The sequence below is a fragment of the Triturus cristatus genome, chromosome 4_2, assembly GCF_964204655.1.
Source record: "Triturus cristatus chromosome 4_2, aTriCri1.1, whole genome shotgun sequence".
Taxonomy (NCBI): Eukaryota; Metazoa; Chordata; class Amphibia; order Caudata; family Salamandridae; genus Triturus; species Triturus cristatus.
In genome coordinates this window covers 651,078,012-651,098,396 of record NC_140586.1, presented here as the reverse complement: position 1 = coordinate 651,098,396, position 20,385 = coordinate 651,078,012, and the positions used below count along the sequence as shown (strand labels likewise).

General features: G+C 44.7%; 1 protein-coding gene across 1 annotated transcript in view; it reads left to right on the top strand.

The window, feature by feature from the left end:
• CACHD1 (cache domain containing 1) overlaps positions 1-20,385 on the top strand; it is a 355,333-nt gene that overhangs the window by 218,393 nt on the left and 116,555 nt on the right. The window contains exons 4-5 of the mRNA XM_085602381.1: positions 4,963-5,069; positions 20,043-20,169. Coding sequence (XP_085458507.1) covers positions 4,963-5,069; positions 20,043-20,169 — 234 coding nt within the window. The remainder of the gene's footprint in view (positions 1-4,962; positions 5,070-20,042; positions 20,170-20,385) is intronic.

Here is a 20,385-nt window from a genome sequence, read left to right as displayed (position 1 = left end):
CAATGTAGTCCACACAAGGCTCTCAAAAAAGCTCACAAATAGATTGGCAGAAGCATAGAAGCAGATCACTTGGCAACTAGGACCTCAGACTCTGGAAAGCCTTCACCTCCAGTCTAACAAGCAAGCCACATCATATCTTGTTCAGAAGATTGCAGGTGAATGGGCACTTTAGGCTCATATTCTGCAGAGCAGTGATGCGAACATGAACAGTGATGGAGGGAGACTGGATGGAAGTTGCCTCAACAGTGTCCCTCTCTGCGCTGTTCTTGTTATAGCACTCTGTAATAACCACAACGTGTCCTGTTTGTGGACTGTAAAACTCTCCTAAATTAATGACCAGTCAGTGAGATTTGCAGCTTATTGTATAGCATGCAACAGGTTCTGACCTGCAACATCACCTATGATAAGGACTGAGAGGACCTGAAATCGAAACAATCCACCAGTCTACCAGTCATATATTTACTTTATTCGGCTAATTATAGCCATCAAAGTACATAAAACAAACAAAACAGATCAAATCTGCAATCGATAAAAACCATAAAATGATTATTATTCTTCATAGAGTCCTGCCTCACTCAAAATTCATTATCCACAATAGGACAAAAGTACACTCCTTCAAATAATGCCACAGTTCATACAAAAATGGAAATACAGACAATCCAAATCAGATTTATTTTGAAAGAAGTTCATGAAATCGTTCAATTTTGAGAAATAACCGCTGTAATGTGAGATATTTCTGTTAAATCTTTGTATGTTTATCTCTATACAACTGTGTTTCTAGGCCTTTTATTAATGTTTATTTCTCTTCCAAAAAATGAAAAACTCCACCAAATGGTCCTGGAAGGTCCTAAAGTCAGCATTTTTTAAATATATTAAAAACATAGCAGTACGTGACGCAGTCTAAAACTGTATAGCCTTGGCGGATGAGAACTGAGTGATAGGAAGAATGTGACATATCTTTTTAGGTTGAGCTGTCTGCTTACAAAAGACCTATTGTCAGGTTATCAAGAACTTACAGTGGGCTTATAGCCCACCAGTTGCCTACCATTAATTGGCTTTTTAGTTTTTGTATGCCTACTTCTTATTCAATGGCTTGCCTTGCCCATCTTGTGTGTCCTGCCCCATAGCACGTCCTCTTTCCTTGTATCCTTCCACTGCTCACTTTCATAAACTTTTTTTTTTGCTTAAGCACTTCGAGAGCATGTGTTCCTCAGATGTCTCCCTCATGTGTTTCTCAAACCCTCTGCTGCTCTCCTCTCCTATCTGTGTGATTCTCTATCCCCATACTCTGTGTTACTCTGTCATCCATGTTTCTGTTTCGCCTTACTCTACATGTTGCTCTCATGTGAATTTCTTCCACAACCCCTGTGATGCTATGTACCTCTGCCCCCACCCATTCCCTTTTGCTTTACACCAACCCGCTCTCCCCATCCGCTACTCCATCTATCCTCTGCCATTTTTAAAAAATATATTTTTTTTTTAAGGCTAGGCAGTAAATTGCTGCCTGCCCTCCACAAAAGCACTGCTTTTTTTAATTAACGCTGTTCAGCATCGCCAAAAAGCATTGGCCAAGCCAGTAGGTCCCAAAGGTGAGACCTGTTGACTTTGCCAATGCTTGTTTTCAAGTGATAGTATTATGCAGAACCCATTTCATGGGTTCTGGTATTGTAGAGTCACTAAATGAAGAAGTACAGTTGGCACATGGAAAAAATATTTTTAAGGGACATTTAGTTTGGAAAAAAGGCCAGCATTTTAGAGGTGAATCTTGACCATTGTTGGACTGTTAAAATGAAGTGCAAAAAAGTCCAAATAGTTTTTTGCTGTATGGAGCTCGATAACTTTTTCCACCTTCCCTCCCAAGCTGGGCTTCTGTCCCACCCATTGTACTTAGTATTGACCACAAACAAAGAAACTGATGCATTAAACTCTAGCATTTATGTCAAAAACCGGAAAACGCCTCTGCATGATTCGTAACATTAGGACTACTCCTTTTGCTCGGATACACTTTGTATAAAAAACATGGATATGGCAAACAGTTTCCAAATTATCTGCATGGAAGAGCATTGCTAGATGGTTCATCCTCCGAGCAGTACCATTTCACCATCCCCCATCAAGAAACATACACCCACGGACACACACAAGTTCTGCATGTGCCGCCACATTTACTTTTCCTGGTGAAGAAATTTGATTTGCACTGAGAATTGATTCAAACTGTAACCCAATTGGAGCTCAATTGAACATCATTTTTGATGTACGATTCAAAGACTCTGCAAATGTATTTTATCTTTTTACATTTCTGTTCTCCTGCTTGTAAATCATGTTGAAGGAGAATAAAAATGACTGCAGCCTGATGGGAATTAAATGTCTGAAGTTCAAAGCACTGTGCACATCAGAGCAAACGTCAATCAAGTGAACATCTTGCAAGCCAGGCAGGGAGTGAATTTCTCCATGGGGAGCAGATGAAAGTTGGAGTGACAGCTCTGTTTTCTCCCTCGGGAAGCAGCTTCGATCAGTTCTTCATTAAAAAGAATCTAGAAGGCAGGGGCATTTTTAAAAAAAATCATCTTCTTGAAGCTGGGTTTCAGGCAGCTGTTTGATCTCCTGAAAGTCAGCGAGGAACCCAATTACAGGGAGATAGTTGGTATTTTTCCGGAGACAGTTTCGAAGAATTTAAAAATAATAATCTACATATTATCAGCTGCATAATTGTGCCTCAAATGAAGTGTGGCCGAAATTGCAACTGTGACTGTTTGGGTTGCTTTTACAATTCCTTCAGTAACAAGTGTGTTCTTATTACTAATTGCACCAGCCCTCTGCAAGACACATCAATGTCTTGGATTGTGGTTGGTGCTCTTTAATTTCGATAGCGTTTATAAATGTCTTTAATTGTTTTTGTTAGTTCAAAATTTCATCTTTTAATTAGAGCCGCTCGTGAGTGATTGGAACTTGATGCATGTAGTCTAAAGACTTGCGCCTGCTCGTCTTGCCTAAAGACGGTTTTACATTTTTGCCAGCATTATGTAATGAAAACAAATTGTAATTGAGAGTGCATGCATATATACCAAGGCTTTAAAAACCAGACCATTTAATTTCATCCATTTTTCTGTTCAGCTGGTATTTACATTTTTTGTTTTGCCAATCCAGTGCTTCATTTGTTAAAAAAAAAAAAAAGTAAGTGCCAGGGCCCTTCTCAGGAGGCCACTGCAGTTTGCACCATTCATTGCCCCTGCCAGTGGAGCCAATGCCATGTGTGACAATTTGAATGAATCCAGGTCACCCAAATCTATAAGAATGGCCTGGGTAGCAGGTCATGTGAATTAATGGATTTTAAAATATTATACACTCTGGTGTTTTGCCACTTCAAAATTAGTCAAACAGCACCACCTTGTAGTGGACTGTGATAAGCGCCGGTGTTGAGAATTAAGTGCCTGTGCGAAGCATCGGCAAACACCGGCTCAAATTAAGCACTGCATCTATAGGACATTATATCACAATTTGTAAATACCTGCCATACAAAAATAGCCAATCTATACAGCAGAGCTGGGAAGAGACTGAGGTGGAAGAGCTTAAGAGTTAACGTGGAATTTATTGTTCGGATAATGTGGAGGAATTGATGAAATGAGCTGAAATATCCACAATCTTTCTCTGTGCGTTTGGTGAAAACCCCTCCCCTTTCAATATATATCAGAAAAATTGTTGAATACCAAAGGGATTTAGGCAGTATGAATGAGCTTAAAGCACAGTTTAAGAGATGTGTAGGGTTGTCTTGCGATGTTTGTACATTAATGATCCAAAATGCCCTCTTCAACGTCAATTGACTATTGTTTGTTACTGAACACCATCTCGATACCTGTACACAAGTTATAATTAAAGAAACAACAACAGTCCTTACATTAAGTCCGATATACACCCCAAAAATTCCCCTTTAAATTTAGACAACTCAGGTCCATTTTGTTAGGCAAAAATTCGCTTGCACTAATTCACAAAAAGTGTTATTGGGCACAGTAGAAGCATTCTCCAATTTTAGTAACATAATACACTTTGTTAAATGACTAATCCACTTCCCATCTTCTCTTTTTAAACACGGACTAATGGTCTGTTTTGTGGTAGGAATCTTGAGAGTACTAGTTACTGGTCTCAGCAAAATATTTGATCTTCTAGTAGTTGGGGGAGGGGGCACAGATCAGACATGAATTTTGTATTCACAGAGCCTACAACAACAACAACAAAAATACCATGCCCTCTGCTAAACCGCTCTAAAATTAGCAGTTGGTATAAGCTGCAAATGAAACTTCATGTATTTTGTGTGAAGCAGTGCTTAATTTATGCCGATGTTTGCCAGTGCTCTGCCCTCGCACTTCTCTCTTGATGCCAGCTCATATTTGACAGTCCACCACATAGTAGCATGGTGTGTCGATTTCATAAACATTAGCAGATGATTTCACAGTACAAATTACATAAAAAATATTAGCAGCACCTCCAGGTCATTCTTACAGCTGTGCATGCCCAAGAATAGGCCATATTGTCACATCTGCAGGAGTGGGATGTAAGTAAATAACATTGATACTGGCATTTGCCAATGCTTGTGTGGTGAGCGGCTGCTCAAAGTTGCAGTGGCCTCCTGAGAAATACCTTGCGTCCTGGCTCTTACTCTTGCTATTAATTAAGCAGTGGCGCAGACACTCTGTCTGTAGTGAGCAGTCAGTTATGCACACTTAAAAATGTGATTTATTGTTTTGCCTCATTTATTAAGTGTCTGATTTGTTATTCTCTATTGCAACATAGTATCTATTGCGTGTGATTCTGTAAACTGTTTAACTGAAGGGAACCATAGGAAATTAGCATAGTTGAACAGCTCTAAACTCAAAGGCCCCAACGTCTCTGTTTTATTCAACATTGTAATTTTATTGAATATTCACGAAGTCCATTTCTATTTCTGATGCGTAAACTTTGTGATTTCAGGTTTGATGGGAATTTTAACAATAATGTCTCTAAAACGATCAGCTGCGACAGATTGTCTACAACTGTTAATAGCCGGGCGTTTAACCCTGGGCGGGATTTAAACTCAGGTTAGTAACTTGATTGGTTGCATCAATGACGTCTTACAGTATTTAAAGTGTGGCATGGGTCGAGGATAATTTACAAGGCTAAACTGCAGAGCATTCACAGCCAGTTGTCTTTTATAAGTTTGGTGCTAACAGCAAGTAGTAAAGCACATCACCTGAATGCTCTGTTGACTTGGTAGCATTTCAAGCTACGGGTCCATGGGCAAAATGTTGTAAATTTTGTTTCAGAACATGTGGATGCAGATGTTTAACATTAAAGGCTGTTGCAAGAGTAATTTATGCAAATAGCGTGTGTTGTGTATTCCCCTAGCAAGATCAGGATGTCATCAGCAGTACATAAACGTATTTTGCAAGATTTTTCACAACTGTTTGCCTACTAATATGTACGAGCTACTACTGATGTTATTTATATACTATTCCTCCCTAATAATAAAGCAAGGAACTAGTTGTAAAGAATTGCATCACCTCAATTGTTAGTGTCAATATATGGGCACCATTATGTGATATAACCAGATTGTCTATGCCCAAATGCAAGTGTTGTAGCATGAATTAACTTTACAAAAAGTTAAATACTCTTTAGAAGTATCACACTCAATACAATAGGACTAAAGTGAAAATCCGGATAGTACGATTTTTTCCATCATCTGCTGCATCAGGAGGGCTATATGAAACAGGCCATAAAAGTGGCTTCTACGAGCATCTTCTGCAAAGAGATTGAGTAAATCTTGCATATTTACACATGCTGTTTTTCTCATGAGTGGCCACCAAAAATCTAATTGCATTAGTAACATGATCTTAGACTTTCTATTATGTTTTCTTTTTCTCTGGAAGAGAATTTGAGAAGCAACTGAATCCGCATCTGTAAATTAGTAGCGTGCTTGACGAAAAACAAGTAGGCATTAGGCCACAACACTGCACTGAGCCCGCGTTTGTAATAGTTCTCGATGAGATCAGAATGCTTCTGGGCAAAGTCTAGAGCCTTGCACTGGGACTGTTGGATCCCAGCAATGCCATTGACACAGTTGCACATTCAATATTGATTCAGAGATTGAAGTCAATAGGTGGACATGGGAAGGCTTTGGACTAGATTTTCTCTTTCCTTTCAAACCGTTAGGATGGTGTCTTTTTCCTCAAAGAGTAGATCACTGACCTGGGGAGTCTTACAGGGCTCTGTGGTAAGACCGACGCTGTTTAATGTGTGTGTGTGTATATATGTGTATATATATGTGTGAGATATATATATTGGTCCCTTGGCCAAACTGATAAAGAACTTTGGGTTTTCTCTTATGACTTATGCCCATGAGAGTCAAAAAGTCTTGTCAGTTAGCAATGAGAAGACAGCTGCCACAAATTTTCACAACTGTTTGTGATCAGCTTCTCAGTGGAAGTGAAGAAACGCGCTGAAGCTGAACAAGATCAAGGCAATTTTTGTGGATTGGCCCACTCTCAATTTCACGTTTACCAAATTGGTGGCCGCAAACTTGGGAGATCCTGCGTGCCAACCTCTGTAGCAAAGATTTAAACCTGGGCAAACCAATAAAAAAGGCTTCAGCCTCTTGTTTTCATGATCTGAGGATGCTCCGGAAAGGGCTTCTTCTCCTGCCTTAAAAAAACCTTTAAGCCGGTAGTACAGGTCATGATTTTGTCCCACTTGAACTACTGCAAAGCATTCTATGTAGGACTACCGCCTAAAGCAACAGCTAGTCTTTAAAGAGCCCAGCATTGGGCTGGTAGGCTTCTGACTGGTACTAAACATCTAGATGCAATCTCCCTAGCATTGAAAATCTTGTATTTGTTTAAAGTAAATGAGATAATCGTGTTAAAAACTGCATAATTTGGCTTGCGGGGCCTTTCAAAAACAAGAACCCAAGATTTTAGCAGAGAAACCTACTGCCTGCCAGCCCTGCAGATCACTGCGATCAGCAGACGTGTCTCCTTAGTGTGTTCCCCCTAAAACATTTTGATGTAACGATGGGGGAGATTTTTCCATTCTTGCACCTAACATTTGGAACAACCTTCCTTTTTATTAAGTAGCTGAAATCAACCATCTTAGATTTCATAAAAGCATAAAAACCTGGCTGTTCCAACAAAGAAAAATGTAACTCCTGTTTCTTTTGGCTTGACGACTTAGTGGGTTTGGCAATGAGATTATGGCAGTCAGTGGCTTCGTTGTGGCAGGACACCCTTGTTGGTAACAGTTAGAAATACACATTTTATTTCTACATTCCTAACCTTTGAACAGCCTTGAAATATTTCAGTATCACATATAGCCTGAGCGAAACTAGTGTTAGCTAATCACACATGCCCATATATTTTGAGACATAATTTGTTTATTTAAATGCATAAAAATTAATAAAAATTATAAACAAAACATATATTCCCTGAAGAGTTGGGGGAGAGCAGCAATTTTTTACTCTGGATTAAATTATTTTACTAGCATAATAGCCTCACTAACGGTTAGTCTCTTGGTTTTGCATTCTGGGTGACACAAAGGTGGGCAGAGCGCTGACAATGGTGGGGGAGAAGCTATCGTGGTATCCTATGACAAGTGGTTTATGCAGGTACAGGTTGGGGGAAAGTAGTTGGGCACTGTAGAAGGGGAGTAGTTTTGGGAAGAGGTGACATATCACAGTTGGAGAGGTGAAGGGAGGGTGAAGGGAACAGTGTGAAATTAGGAAACTTTGTCTTACTTCGTGCCATATAAGGTCTTCAAAACCTTTGGTTCATGGCTTTTCTTTCTGGCATTCATGGTAGCTAAGATCCTGGTGGGGTGTTACAAGGGGTTTGCAGTGGGAGGACATGGGCACACAGGTTAATTAACTTTAGATTGTGCAAGAAATTCTTAAAAAGAAACTGTGGAAGAATTATTGAGCTCAAGTTCTTGGCGGATGTGGGGCTGTGCCAGTGGAAAGGTTTGGTTTTGGAGTTGCAGGAACTGGTGGCGAGGGAGAATGTTTTGTTTAGGCACTGACATGGACACTTTCAACGGCCTTGTAATTATTGGATGTTAAGAGGAAATGGTTGGTATTACCGTGGTTTGCTTATAGGCACCCCATTTGTACAGGACTGGGCAGTGGCTGAAGATAATCAGTGGGGTTTGGAGACCGAAAAAGCTTTTAGGGATATTAGAGGCTTTGCAGTTGAAGTTGCTGTTCTTCCCCACAACTCCCCATGCATCACCTCCTTTTAGTTTCTTGCATATTTGGTACATTTAAGGGAAAAGAGCATCAAAATAAAAGGCAGCACATTTAGATATGTGCCCATTCGTTGGTCAAGTTGGCACAGATACATCAAGAAGGTCTTTTGGATAGTAACAGGGTTTTAGAATGGCAGACACACAACTGCTTTGGCATGGGTACTTGGTACAAGGTGGAGGCCTCCCATGCTCACATTCTGTAAATTGCACGCAGAACATTTATTGCCAAACATGCTATTGGTGCATTTAAGCAAAAATTCATTTGATCCATGATCTCATCATGTCATTGCTAGGAGACACAGGATGTTTCAGAAGGGCTAGGCATCTTGACGAGGAAAATCAGTATTGTAGACTGAACTACTCAGTGGGGTTTGAACTAGAGCTGTAACCTTCACAACAATCCACAGAGCTAAAGGAAAAATCCACTTGAAAATGCGTTTTTTCTGCAGAAAGTTTTTTTCAGGGAAGATGGGGGCTTATTTGTTCCCACCCAGCAATGAGCTGTAGATAGTTGGCTTTAGCACCCTTTGCCTGAAGAAATTGATGCAGCTGGTGGAACAGGAAAAGACTGGATGTTTTTTCATGGTGCAATTCTTTTTGTTGGAGGTGAAAGGTGCGTTTTGGTTCAGAAGGGTCCAGATGGGTTGGTCTTTACCAAATTGCTAACAAGCAGATCCATTGAGTTAGTTACTCTCTAAAGTACTGGTAGGACCAGCAAATGGAGGATTGTAGGTGCTGGAATTATATCGATATACATCACGCGTCCTCCCCTATCAAAACCATTGCAGAGGCTGCTGGGTGCCATGTTCTGGTATTTAATCTAACCAAAACGGTAGGGGTATGCTGATACAGAGGCTTTGTCTCATGAGCAGCATCACTGCCTATAGGGTAGCAGATCCAAACTTGACACCACGACTCGTCAGAAAATACCAGATCTTCATTATTTCTGGTCTTTAAAGCTCTTGCATACCAGGGCATCTTTCTCTTCAGAACTGGAGCAATAACTTCCAAGCCTTGTGTAATGGAAGAATCTCTCCCACCTCCTGAGGGTAGTGAATAGGAAGTAGTGAAGTGAAGAATGGATGAGTGAGCCAATGTCCACATCCTTCCTCCTTAGCCCTTCATTTATTTATGACTGTGTTTTATAGAGCGCGAACTTGACCCGTTGGGGTATCGGAGCGCTTTACAGGAAACAGCCAAAAGACAGGTATGTCTGAAACCCATGCCGGGAAACCTACCTGATAGTCTGAGACCTGTAGCAAGATTCTGGATTGTTGAGGAGAGGCAAAATCTTTTGAATTGTGATTATCGTTGTGTAAGGACGTAGTCTTCTCTAAAAAGGTGCACATTCTTCTTTTTGACTTACAAGAGGAATTGGTAACTTCTAATGAAGATAGGGGTATTGAGCAAGATCCAGAGAGCATAGATGGAAAAGGACAGGTGGGGGGGTGGGGGGGCGTGGGTTGGAGGTCAGCTCTTATTTATTTTTTTTGTTTGTTTCAATTTGCAGTGATTTTTATCCTCAAAATATGGGGCTACCCACCTAAGATGGTTCATTTGTTTAGTCGGGTATGATGCAGTGACTCTTTCTGGTGGACTTGTTTGTGATGCCGCTGGACTTGACAATGACGTAGGCTTAGAGGGATAGCCTAGGCCATGTAGTTTCTTCAGGGTTCGGGATGGTACGATTGAACTTGTTTAGCCGTTTGAAGAGATGAGAGGTTAGAAATTCCACCCTGGCGTTTTCTCACTAAATAGCATTTATTGATTCTTGTGTTCAGCACAAAGAGTGCTCTTGTAACATATCCTCAACTCTTAGGACAATATAGTATTCTAGAAACTTGCTTGTGCGCCCCCTTTTGTTATACTAATAGCGCTGGTGCACATGTAGAACCAGGGCGATCTTGAGAGGACGTTCCCTCACTTGCAAGGGGCTGTGGCGCTATGCAAATGAAGGAGTACCTTTTCACCAGCACCATATTATGGATGCAAGAGCATAGTCAAAGAGGACAGTATAGTATTCTAGAAACTGCTGCAGATGCTTGTGCGCCCCCTTCTGTTATACTAATAGCGCTGGTGCACATGTAGCACCAGAGCGTTCTTGAGAGGACGTTCCCTCGCTTGCAAGGGGCTGTGGCGCTATGCAAATGAAGGAGTCCCTTTTCCTTTTCACCAGCACCCTATTATGGATGCAAGAGCAGAGTCAAAGAGGCAGTCAAGAGGCGCGCACACTCAGTGCTTGCGCTTCCTGGGGCAGCCCTCTAGAGGGATTAAAGGAGGCTCCAAGGACACCACAGACCGCTCCGTGCAGATGGGTGCAGTCACTCACTGCACAAGCATGCAGGGGGATCTCTGTCCCCTTTTTGAACTGCATGCACATTGCATCCTGCACAGAGGAAGATGGAGTGACTTATTCAAAAAGTCACTCTATCTTTTGCTAATCCTCTGCCCCCAGGGCAGCACGAGTTTTCAGCTTCCCTGAAGGCAGTGCATTATTTGTAATAGGGGGTGCACTGGCCCTGTTAGAGCCCGATCACCTGTTTTACAGTACGCCATGGCGCAAACGGTGACCATGCTCCCTGTCCATATACGAGCCCTGGTGCCTGTAAACTAGAAATATTTTAAGGACCGAAAAAGAAAAGTGAAATTTGGATGTAATAGACACTTGTAGTTTTTATGCACATTAAAGAATAGGGACTATGTTTTCTCGGGGAAATGCAAAAAAGAATTCTAATTAAAATAATGAAAAGTATGGCAGACCAGTCCTTACTTTCTTCCCGTTGCTGTTACACTAAGTGAAGTTGTGCAGTATAGATTTCGGATCTGTGGCACCGATGAGAGGGAGCTTTTCTGCAGGTTCCAGCAGCTGGGATTCTTCTAGGATTAAATGTCCACTTAAGATTCCAGACTCACTTCATAAGTCATTGCCAGGTTTAAACGCGAGCTCTTAAAGGAGAAAATAACATTCCCTGAGGTGGTCCCAAGATGTCAAAAATGTCTTTCTTGGTTTTTGTTTCCTTGAAATAGCCCTCGATAGGAGGCCACGGAATCAGATTGAAAGTAGGCTTTGATTGGCCCTCTTTAAATATTTACACTAGCCAATTGAAACATTGTAAATAAACACTGTGTAATAGGGCTGACCTCAGCCGAGGAGGCCATCGTGTGTTTACACTCTGACAGAAAGCCCCATTCGCCATTTTGTCTTGTCATTTTTCATGCTACGGTATCTTGTTTTTATGTGTAAGAAGTTTCAGGTCTGCTCTCAGACCTAGGATGTACATTTTAGTGCGTTTTTATTGATAAACATATTTTCCAAAACCCAGTACTGTTTGAGTTCTGGTGATCTTCATGGACCGCTTTTCCATGTCTATGGACGGGAAACATCCCTTACAACACAGGCATTACATCGCAATGCCTTTACAACACAGTCAATACAACACAGTATCCGTTACAACGCATGCCATTACAACGCATATCCCTCACTGACCAACGCCTTCTCTGAGGTAAGCACCTGGCGGTGTTAGAATGGTAATTTTTGTTGTAATGGAATATGTGTTGTAATGGCTTGCGTTGTAATAGCATGCATTGTAATGGAAGCTATGTTGTATTGACTGCGTTGTAAAGGTATGCATTGTAATAGTTTGTGTTGTATTGTCATGCATTCCTATGGACATGTTGCAGGAGGACAGACAAGTGACAGATGCAGGAAGTGATCCTTCTCTTTTCATTTCTAAAACAAAGCAGCTGTGAATTGCAATGTGTTCAAAGGTTGAAGGGCCGTAGGGGCGGTATACTTGTATATTGCCCTCTTTGTAAAGTTGTATTCGTTGTTTTCTGAGTGGTATTATTCTACCCTGGCTGGCATTGCCCGGATTTTTTTAATTTAAACAAAAAGAAACTAAGGAGTCAGCAGTTTCGAGTGTTATTTCTGGTGTAGTTCTTGAACCAATGACCTGAAAGCAGTATGTTTGGGTATATACACCTGAAGCTCAATATTTACAAACTTGGCTTGCTTTAGTGGAAGAATACTGTTCACATGTGCAGCATATTCACAACATAATTAGCACATTGGTTCGAACTGCTGATTGGTCACCAGTTTGCAGTGGCAGAACTACTTGCGTTATGGCAACATATGTGAAATGGGGTACATTATTCTTTGCCAATTCCCTGTAATGGTAAATGTGTATTTTTGCATTTAAGTTGCTGCATGCCTTTATGAAGTATGCGCTATATATGGGGGCGTTGCCGAGCCGGCGGCGAAGATGGCCGCCTGCGAGTGAAGCTCCAGCAATCGTCCGGTCGCATCTGCGATTTCTCCATGGAAATGCACGGAGTTCAGCGTTGAAAGCGGTGCAAATGATGGCGAAAGCGATGCGGTGCTGGATAATCTGATTCCCGGGCTCTGGTCTCCTTCCTGAGTGGAGAATCGCTATGTCTGAGGAGGCGGGGGGCAGGCCGGCGCGTCCACGTCTGGCGTCCCAGTGAATTACGAAGAGCGCCTGTCCATTGGCAGGAGGAGGGCTCCATCGGATCACTGCAGCAACGTACCGGGTGAGTTGGGCCTGTGCGGGTGGCGCCCAACCTCCCTGCCGATAGATACCGCTGCAGCCGCTGTGCCGGCTGCCCCGCTATGCTGGGCGCGCGAGGGGACAGGGCCCTCTGACTTTCTCTGCTGGGGGATGGGCGCTGGCCTGGCGCTGCGGCGGCTGCGGGGGAGCAGGATGCGCGTATGGCTGCACCCGACACCAATAACGGCTCTCCTAGCTTGCTGGGACTCCCCGTGGCACCCCGGGTTCCCCTATGATGCTGCATGATGACTGGAGCCACTTTACCCACAGTATTAGGATGCTGCAATCATGATTAAGACGCACAAACATTGAAGGTTGCACTGCGCGGCCTGCCCATTGAGAACATATGAATAGTGCATGCGCACCCCGTCTGAACTGGTGACCATAAGTTTGCCACAAGAACGCTCATGTTATACTGCAGGGTAGCCGCCATCTTGTTTGTCCTGGCCGACAGGACACAGACCTTGCTACAAACGTGCGATTGCGTCAGGCTGCTACCCTGCGTGTCTGGAGAGTCTGGGGCCTACACAAAGTTGACACCTGACCCACTGACTGTGCGCCATACGTTTCTGTCCGGTCCCCCCTTCTTCCCTTGCCCTACATTACCGGAATGGGACGCAAGGACCCCAGGCAAAGAACCCTACCTTTTGAAAAATTGGCTGAAGGTGCACCATCTCACAATACAGTCATGGCAGAAAAGGATCCGGCCACGGCACAACCTGAGCCCTCGGGTGCCTCCGTGGCCTCCCTACTGCTGGAAATGAAGGCAGGATTCAAGGCTCTGGACTCCCGCTTCGACTCCCTAGACCAGACAATCGCATCCTTGGGCGCCAAAGTACAGGGCCACAACAGGCGCCTCGACGTGGCAGAGGCTCGTGTCTCAGATCTGGAGGACGGGACAGCTCGATCTCTGAAGCGGCTGGAACGGGCGGAACGCCTACTCAAGGAAGTAGCCATAAAAAATGAGGACTTGCAAGCGCGCGGACGACGCAACAAAGTCCGCATTATAGGGGTCCCGTAGACGATATCTACAGGCCGAATGGAACTCTTCGTGGAGAAATTACTTACAGATTTGTTTGGCAGTAAGGCCTTTACACCTGGCTTTGTGGTAGAGCGCCCACAGGTCCCTGGGCCCTAGACCGAACCCGGGTCTTCCCCCCCAGATCCATCATAGCGCGCCTCCTGAATTTTAGGGACTGAGACACCACGCTCCGTCTGGCAAGGGAGCGCTGCACGGTTGAATGGCAGGGGTCCAAGTTGGCATTCTAGCTGGACTTTACTACAATGGTCCAGGAAGCACGCCGCAAATTTCAAGGGGTTAAGGCTACACTACGTAATCTTGGACTCAAATATGGCATGCTATACCCCGCGAGACTTAAGGTGGATGTGGGCGGCAGATCTCGTATATTTGATACCCCAACAGAGGCCCAGGAATTCTGCCGCACGCATAAGATGCAGAATTCTCAGTCCTCGGCGGAGGGTGCGCTTGCTTCCCCGCCACACAGCGTCTCTGACGCGAGTGCGGAGCTATTTTCGAACACTGGTGCTGGATGAGGGTGTCTTACATGACCTTGTGTGATCTACAGTTTGTATATGGGAAATTGCATTGTTCGTTTTGATTTTTCTTTACAGATACGGCACTAGGCCGGCTCGATTCTGGGTTGCTGCCCCCCTCTGGTGTATCCGCTAAGTTGTTTTATCCCATCTTGGGGCCCACTTATTGGACCACAACTGTCTGCCCGGCGATCCCTCTGATCACCGAGCGTGTTAACTTGCTAGGGGTTGGCCACCTAGGGGATGGTAGGCGGCTGGGTGGGGGGAGGGGGCATGGGGTAAGTTCACACATTGCGAATGTTTTTGTTTGCGCTTTAGTTTAGCATTGCTTGCCAAGCTTTCATCACTTTACAGTCCTGACAGGAATATGTCTATATTGAGATAAAATGTCACGGTTAGGTAACGTGCCGGAGCCATCACCCTAATGACCTGGAATGTCCGAGGCCTCAATAATACTCGTAAGAGGCGCCAGGTGATTCACTACCTTCTCCGACACAAGGTTGATATAGTTTATTTACAAGAGACACTACTCCCCCCCCACTGATTCAGCCCGCTTTGGCGCCAGCTGGGGTACACACAGATACTTTGCCAATTATAGCAACTACGCCAGAGGCACAGCGATACTGATACACAAGAGGGACCTTTTTACACTTCCTGACGTGACCCATTGGGCAGGTACATGATAGTCGCGGGCACTCTGTATGGCCACAGAGTCGCTCTGATTAGTGTGTACGCTCCCAATGTTGATGCCCCTGAGTTCTTCCACGACCTGAATGCCTGGATTGCGAAACATGATCCTCATGCGCTACTGCTAGGGGGGGAACCTCAATCTGTCAATGAACATCGCACTGGACAGCACATCTCATGCACCAGACGCTAAACCTCGGGCAAGGCGTGCCCTGAAAGATCTCTGTGCTCAGTATTCGCTGATAGACATTTGGCGGCAGTCTAATCCCACCCTCACCGACTATACTCACTATTCTGGCCCACACGGCACCTGGTCCAGGATAGATTATTGGCTGCTCTCCCCCAGCGTAACGGATTGGTTTGGCTCCCTCACTACACTCCCCAGCACATATTCTGACCACTCCCTGGTGTTCTTACATTTGCTGCTTCCACGCCCGGAAGGGTATGAAAGGCAATGGCGGTTCCCAAGTAAGGCCCTCCAGGATGATGTGTTCAAGGCATAAGTTTGTGAGGCAATAGAGGACTATTTCGAACACAACACGGGCTCGGTAGATACGGTGGCGGTTTTATGGGAAGGGTTCAAGGCAGTCATAAGGAGGGAATGCATCTCCAAGCAGGCCGGTGTTCTCAGGGATCTTTGTCAGACGCTGACCCGCATCGAACAAGACATAGCTAAGCTAGATTCCCAGCTCGCATCCTTCCCGGATCCAAGAGCTCAGGCAGAGAGACTTGCCCTCCTGGCAAAGTATAGAGACACAGCAGATAGGGAGATACTATATTTGGGGAAATATCAGACTGCGCGATGATACGGAGAGGGCGAGTGGCCTGGCAGGGTACTGGCACAAATGCTGAGACCACCTTACAGCAAATCCTACATTACTGAGTTACACTCAGCTTCCGGCGCCGTGCTCACCTCCACATCGGCCATTAGAGATGAGTTCCTGGACTATTACACCACACTGTACTCCTCCAGGGCAGACCCTGATGGAGCTGCCCAGACTGCTTATATGCATGAGATCGCTCTGGTGTTTCTGGAAAAAGATATGCTGGACTTTATGGCGGTGCCAATATCAGTCACTGATGTCACACTGGCTATGGAAACCCTGCGATGTTCCTCCGCCCCGGGGCTTGACGTCTTCACAGGGGATTTTTATAAAGAACTCAAAGACGTCCTGGCCCCATAGCTGATTGAGGTTTATGTGGAAGCATTGGAGAAACAAATTCTCCCCCCCCACGCTACGAGAAGCTGTAATTATACTTCTTCCGAAACCCTGCAAAGACCACAAGCAATGCGGTTCACACAGACCGCTGTCTTTATTGAATCTAGACTATAAAATCCTACCAAAAGTGCTTGCAAATAGGCTATCACAGCTGATGGAGTATATCATTTCTCCAATGCAATCCGGCTTCGTCCCCTGACGCTCTACATCCCTGAATCTCCGCACGCTGTTTGCTGTGCTGCATAGAATAAAGCCCGATGTCCCAGCGGCTGCGGTATTACTAGACGCGGAGAAAGCGTTTGATTCTTTAGAATGGCCTTTCCTAGTGGAGGTGATGCAACGCATGGGATTGCCCTATGGCTTAATTTCCACGGTCTCGCTGTTATATAGTAAACCATCAGCACGACTCCGTTTGAACGGCACCCTGTCCAGGCCATTTCGGCTATATCGAGGGACCAGGCAGGGCTGCCCTTTATCCCCGCTCTCATTCATCCTAGCCATGGACCCTTTGGTCAGGCATTTCCAGTAATGCCATTTGAATAGAGAATTGCAGTTCAACACTGGTCCCCTCCTTGCTTCTCTTTACGCTGACGATACCATCCTTTAAGTCTGGGAACCACACACTAATCTGTCTCCCCTTATCCGGGAAATCGTCCGCTTTGGTAGATTTTCAGGGCTAGGCATAAACTGGCACAAATCGATCATATTCCCGCTTACGGCATGCACAACCCAATGGGAATGCAAATTTCCTCTTGAATGGTGCCATGACTCGGTAAAGTACTTGGGTATACATATATATCTGGATACCACGCAAATCATTCGCTTAAATTACGGACAGGCTTTTCAAAAGTTGGAGGAACAAGTCGACAGATGGCTGAGATTGCCACTGTCTCTAGCTGGCACGGTGGCTATATTGAAAATGGTGGTCCTTCCCAAATTCTCATACCTCTTAAATAATACCCTGATCCCCCTTTCTGATGGCTTTTTTCGCACTTTGCAGACACTCATGACTCCACTGATATGGGGCGGGTGGAGACCACGTGTCCGCTGGTCGATAATTACTCTACCGTACGACAGGGGTGGGTTCAATGTGCCGGACTTCCAACTATATTATTTAGTAGCGCGATGCCACTATGCATTCGCTTGGTTCTATCCCGATGCACGCATACCCTTTCTATGGCCGGAGGCAGACCTGGTTCTCCCTGACAAATTATGCGAGATGCTGCCGGGGTATTTTTCCAAAAGACAGATACGATATACAGTGTCCACAACTGCCTGGGCATGGGGTAAGTTGAAAAAGCGCACAGGCACCACACAGCTGTATTCCTCCTCCCTACCCTTACCCAATGCCAGATGGTTCCCAATCACTGAAGAGAGGCTGGTACAGAACACGCTGTCCACAATTGATATTGCAAAAATGGGTGATTTCTTTCCAGGGGGCCATATTTTCTCGATAGATGAGGACGCCAGGTTCACTGATTGTAACTTCATGACGTGATTCCTTCTGAGCCGCATGAAATCCTCACTGCGTGCTGCTCTCCCCACTTACCCTGTTGAGTCTGACTCTTTCCCTCCACTCACACTGGTGTTGGAAGCCCCTGGCGGCAGACGCCTCATTTCTAAAATGTACAAAGCCTGCGCTAGGATGCTGCCTGCGGATGACTCTAGCCTCAGACAGGCCTGGGAGGCAGACACGGGTTGCACCATCACAGATGAACAATGGGCCAATTGCTGTGCGGCCAACAAGGACATTTCACTTAACAGCCACTATAAGTTGCTGCACTTGAGATTTCTCCGCCGCGCTTACTTTACACCAGCCTTGGCACATAGGATAGACGCCTAAATACCACACACCTGTTTGAAATGCGCTGCACCACACGCCGATTTTATACATCTGGCATGCTCCTGTCCCCGTTTACAGTCCTATTGGTCTGCGGTACATGTGACTCTGGGGAAGATAATCGGCATTCCAATGGTCCCCATTCCTGAAAAGGCTCTTTTAGGGTATACTGTACAGATTCCTAAGAAAGTCAGGAAACCAGCATCATTGGGGCTGCTATTAGCTACAAGAGAGGTTGCTATTCTCTGGGGCAGGAAGTCCACTCCTAAGCTACAAGATTGGCTGGAGAGTCTGGCACACTGCAACACCAATGCTGAGTTATACGCCAGTCTTATGCCACCGACGTCCCGTCCAAGGGATTTTTGGGGACCACTGAGGGCCTACTTTGATTCCACTAAGCGAGCCTCTACCACACAGGCTAATGATGGGATAGTGCCTGAGGGAGTGGGCTGTGGGGATGCTTTCTGAGCCCTGGTTCTCCTGTTCAGCACGGCATGTTCTGCTTGAGCCGTGCTCCATTAGCTACATATGGGTGGCACTGCTGATCGGGAAGCCTAATCTCTGGGAGTGTGGGAGGAGGCGGGGGGGTTTTGCTGGGTGGGCCTGGGTACTGGGCTGGACCTCCGTGTAGACCGCTATAATAACTACCACTGTGTATGTATCTGTCAGGTATGACTTGATTGGCTTGTAAAGTGACTATCTGAATGCAATGTGAATATTATTCTTTATCTGAAAAATAAAGTGTTTAAAAAAAAAGAAAAAGTATGCGCTATATAAAAAGGCATAAATAAAGAAAAGAAAAGAAATTAATTGAAATCTTCCTGAACTAGTCTTTACATTGGATATTCCAAGACCACCTGCACTATTACTTCTCATTTTTAGCAACCGTGGAAGCACTTTTTGGAAACCATGTCCTCTAATGAATTGTCTCAAGTGCCTGTTCGGTAATCTCTCTATTTCTACAATATGGGCTCCATATTGTTCTGGATAAACATCGCCACACGGTTGGACCTGGTTAGCCACTGGCCAGACTTCATATAGCAATCCCTTTGTGGTTTACCAAGTAGATCCATGGAGTGGGGTTTCTGGGCAGGCTTCATTTAGTACACTCTGGCATGGCAGCGGATCTGTGAGATCGATTTCGACTGTCCCTTTTATATGCTAAATGTAGTTGTCCTTACGTGGGTTAATAGTGCGTCCATGGAGCTGGGCATCTGTCTGGTCCTGGCTGGACTCCATATAGTAGTCACAAGTTGCTTGGCAGCGTCTTAGTTAGTTTGGGCACTTAGCCCCCCTGCATACACTCGATATAGATCTCCCCTAGAGGATTAACAGAGCCTCTAGTGGGCTGGGCTTCAGTAACTCCTCAGTCGAATCCATGCTGTATATTCCCTGGTGGGCTCCTCTTATGCACACCAATGGCTACTTCTTCTCTGATACAGTCCCATCCTAAAGATGGTAACCATCTCCATGCGCGACGAAGTTCATTCCCACCTTCTATGTAACAGTCTAAGGTTATGCTTAGTTACATTCACCATGTCATTCACCGTGTCATGCAACACATCTTTGAATCTCACTAACCATATCAATACAGGCAAAGCTGCACTTTAATAGGGGGCCGGGGACCCGGAGTAAATTGGAATACTTAACAAGCTTGTCCGCAGGTATGAAGCTTTGTATAGATAATACAAATGGAGTAACTACGGACTGGAGCTTGTAGAGTTGGGCCTTACGGGGGATGGGAAAGGTCTATACAAATAGCAATGCAAAATAATAATGTATTTATTTCCAGTGGTGATTAAACCAATTTCTACATGAGACTCACCTAAGAAGATGGCTTCAAAAAATGTTTGTGCTCTGTGTTTATCTTCAACCCTGTTCATTTTTGTCATATTTTTTACTACCTTTTAGTTCTTGCTGACAACCTAAAATCCAACCCAGGAATTAAATGGCAGTACTTCAGCTCCGAGGAGGGTATTTTCACGGCCTTCCCAGCACACAAGTTTCGATGCAAGGGCGCTTATGAGCACCGCAGCAGGTAAGGCTGTCCTCTTATTGTCCTCACAGCAGTAACCCACTGAAATTACAGGGGCAATCTGGAGTGGTGCGACACTGTCTCCTCGGTGCTTGTTTGCACAGCGTACATCTAAGAGGGCTGGCTTCTTTGCAGTGTTCGGGGTGGCTCAAAGCTGTCAGTCATTATTTCTTCACACCTTATAGATAAAATATCGCTCAGCAACAATGTTCGTGCTGT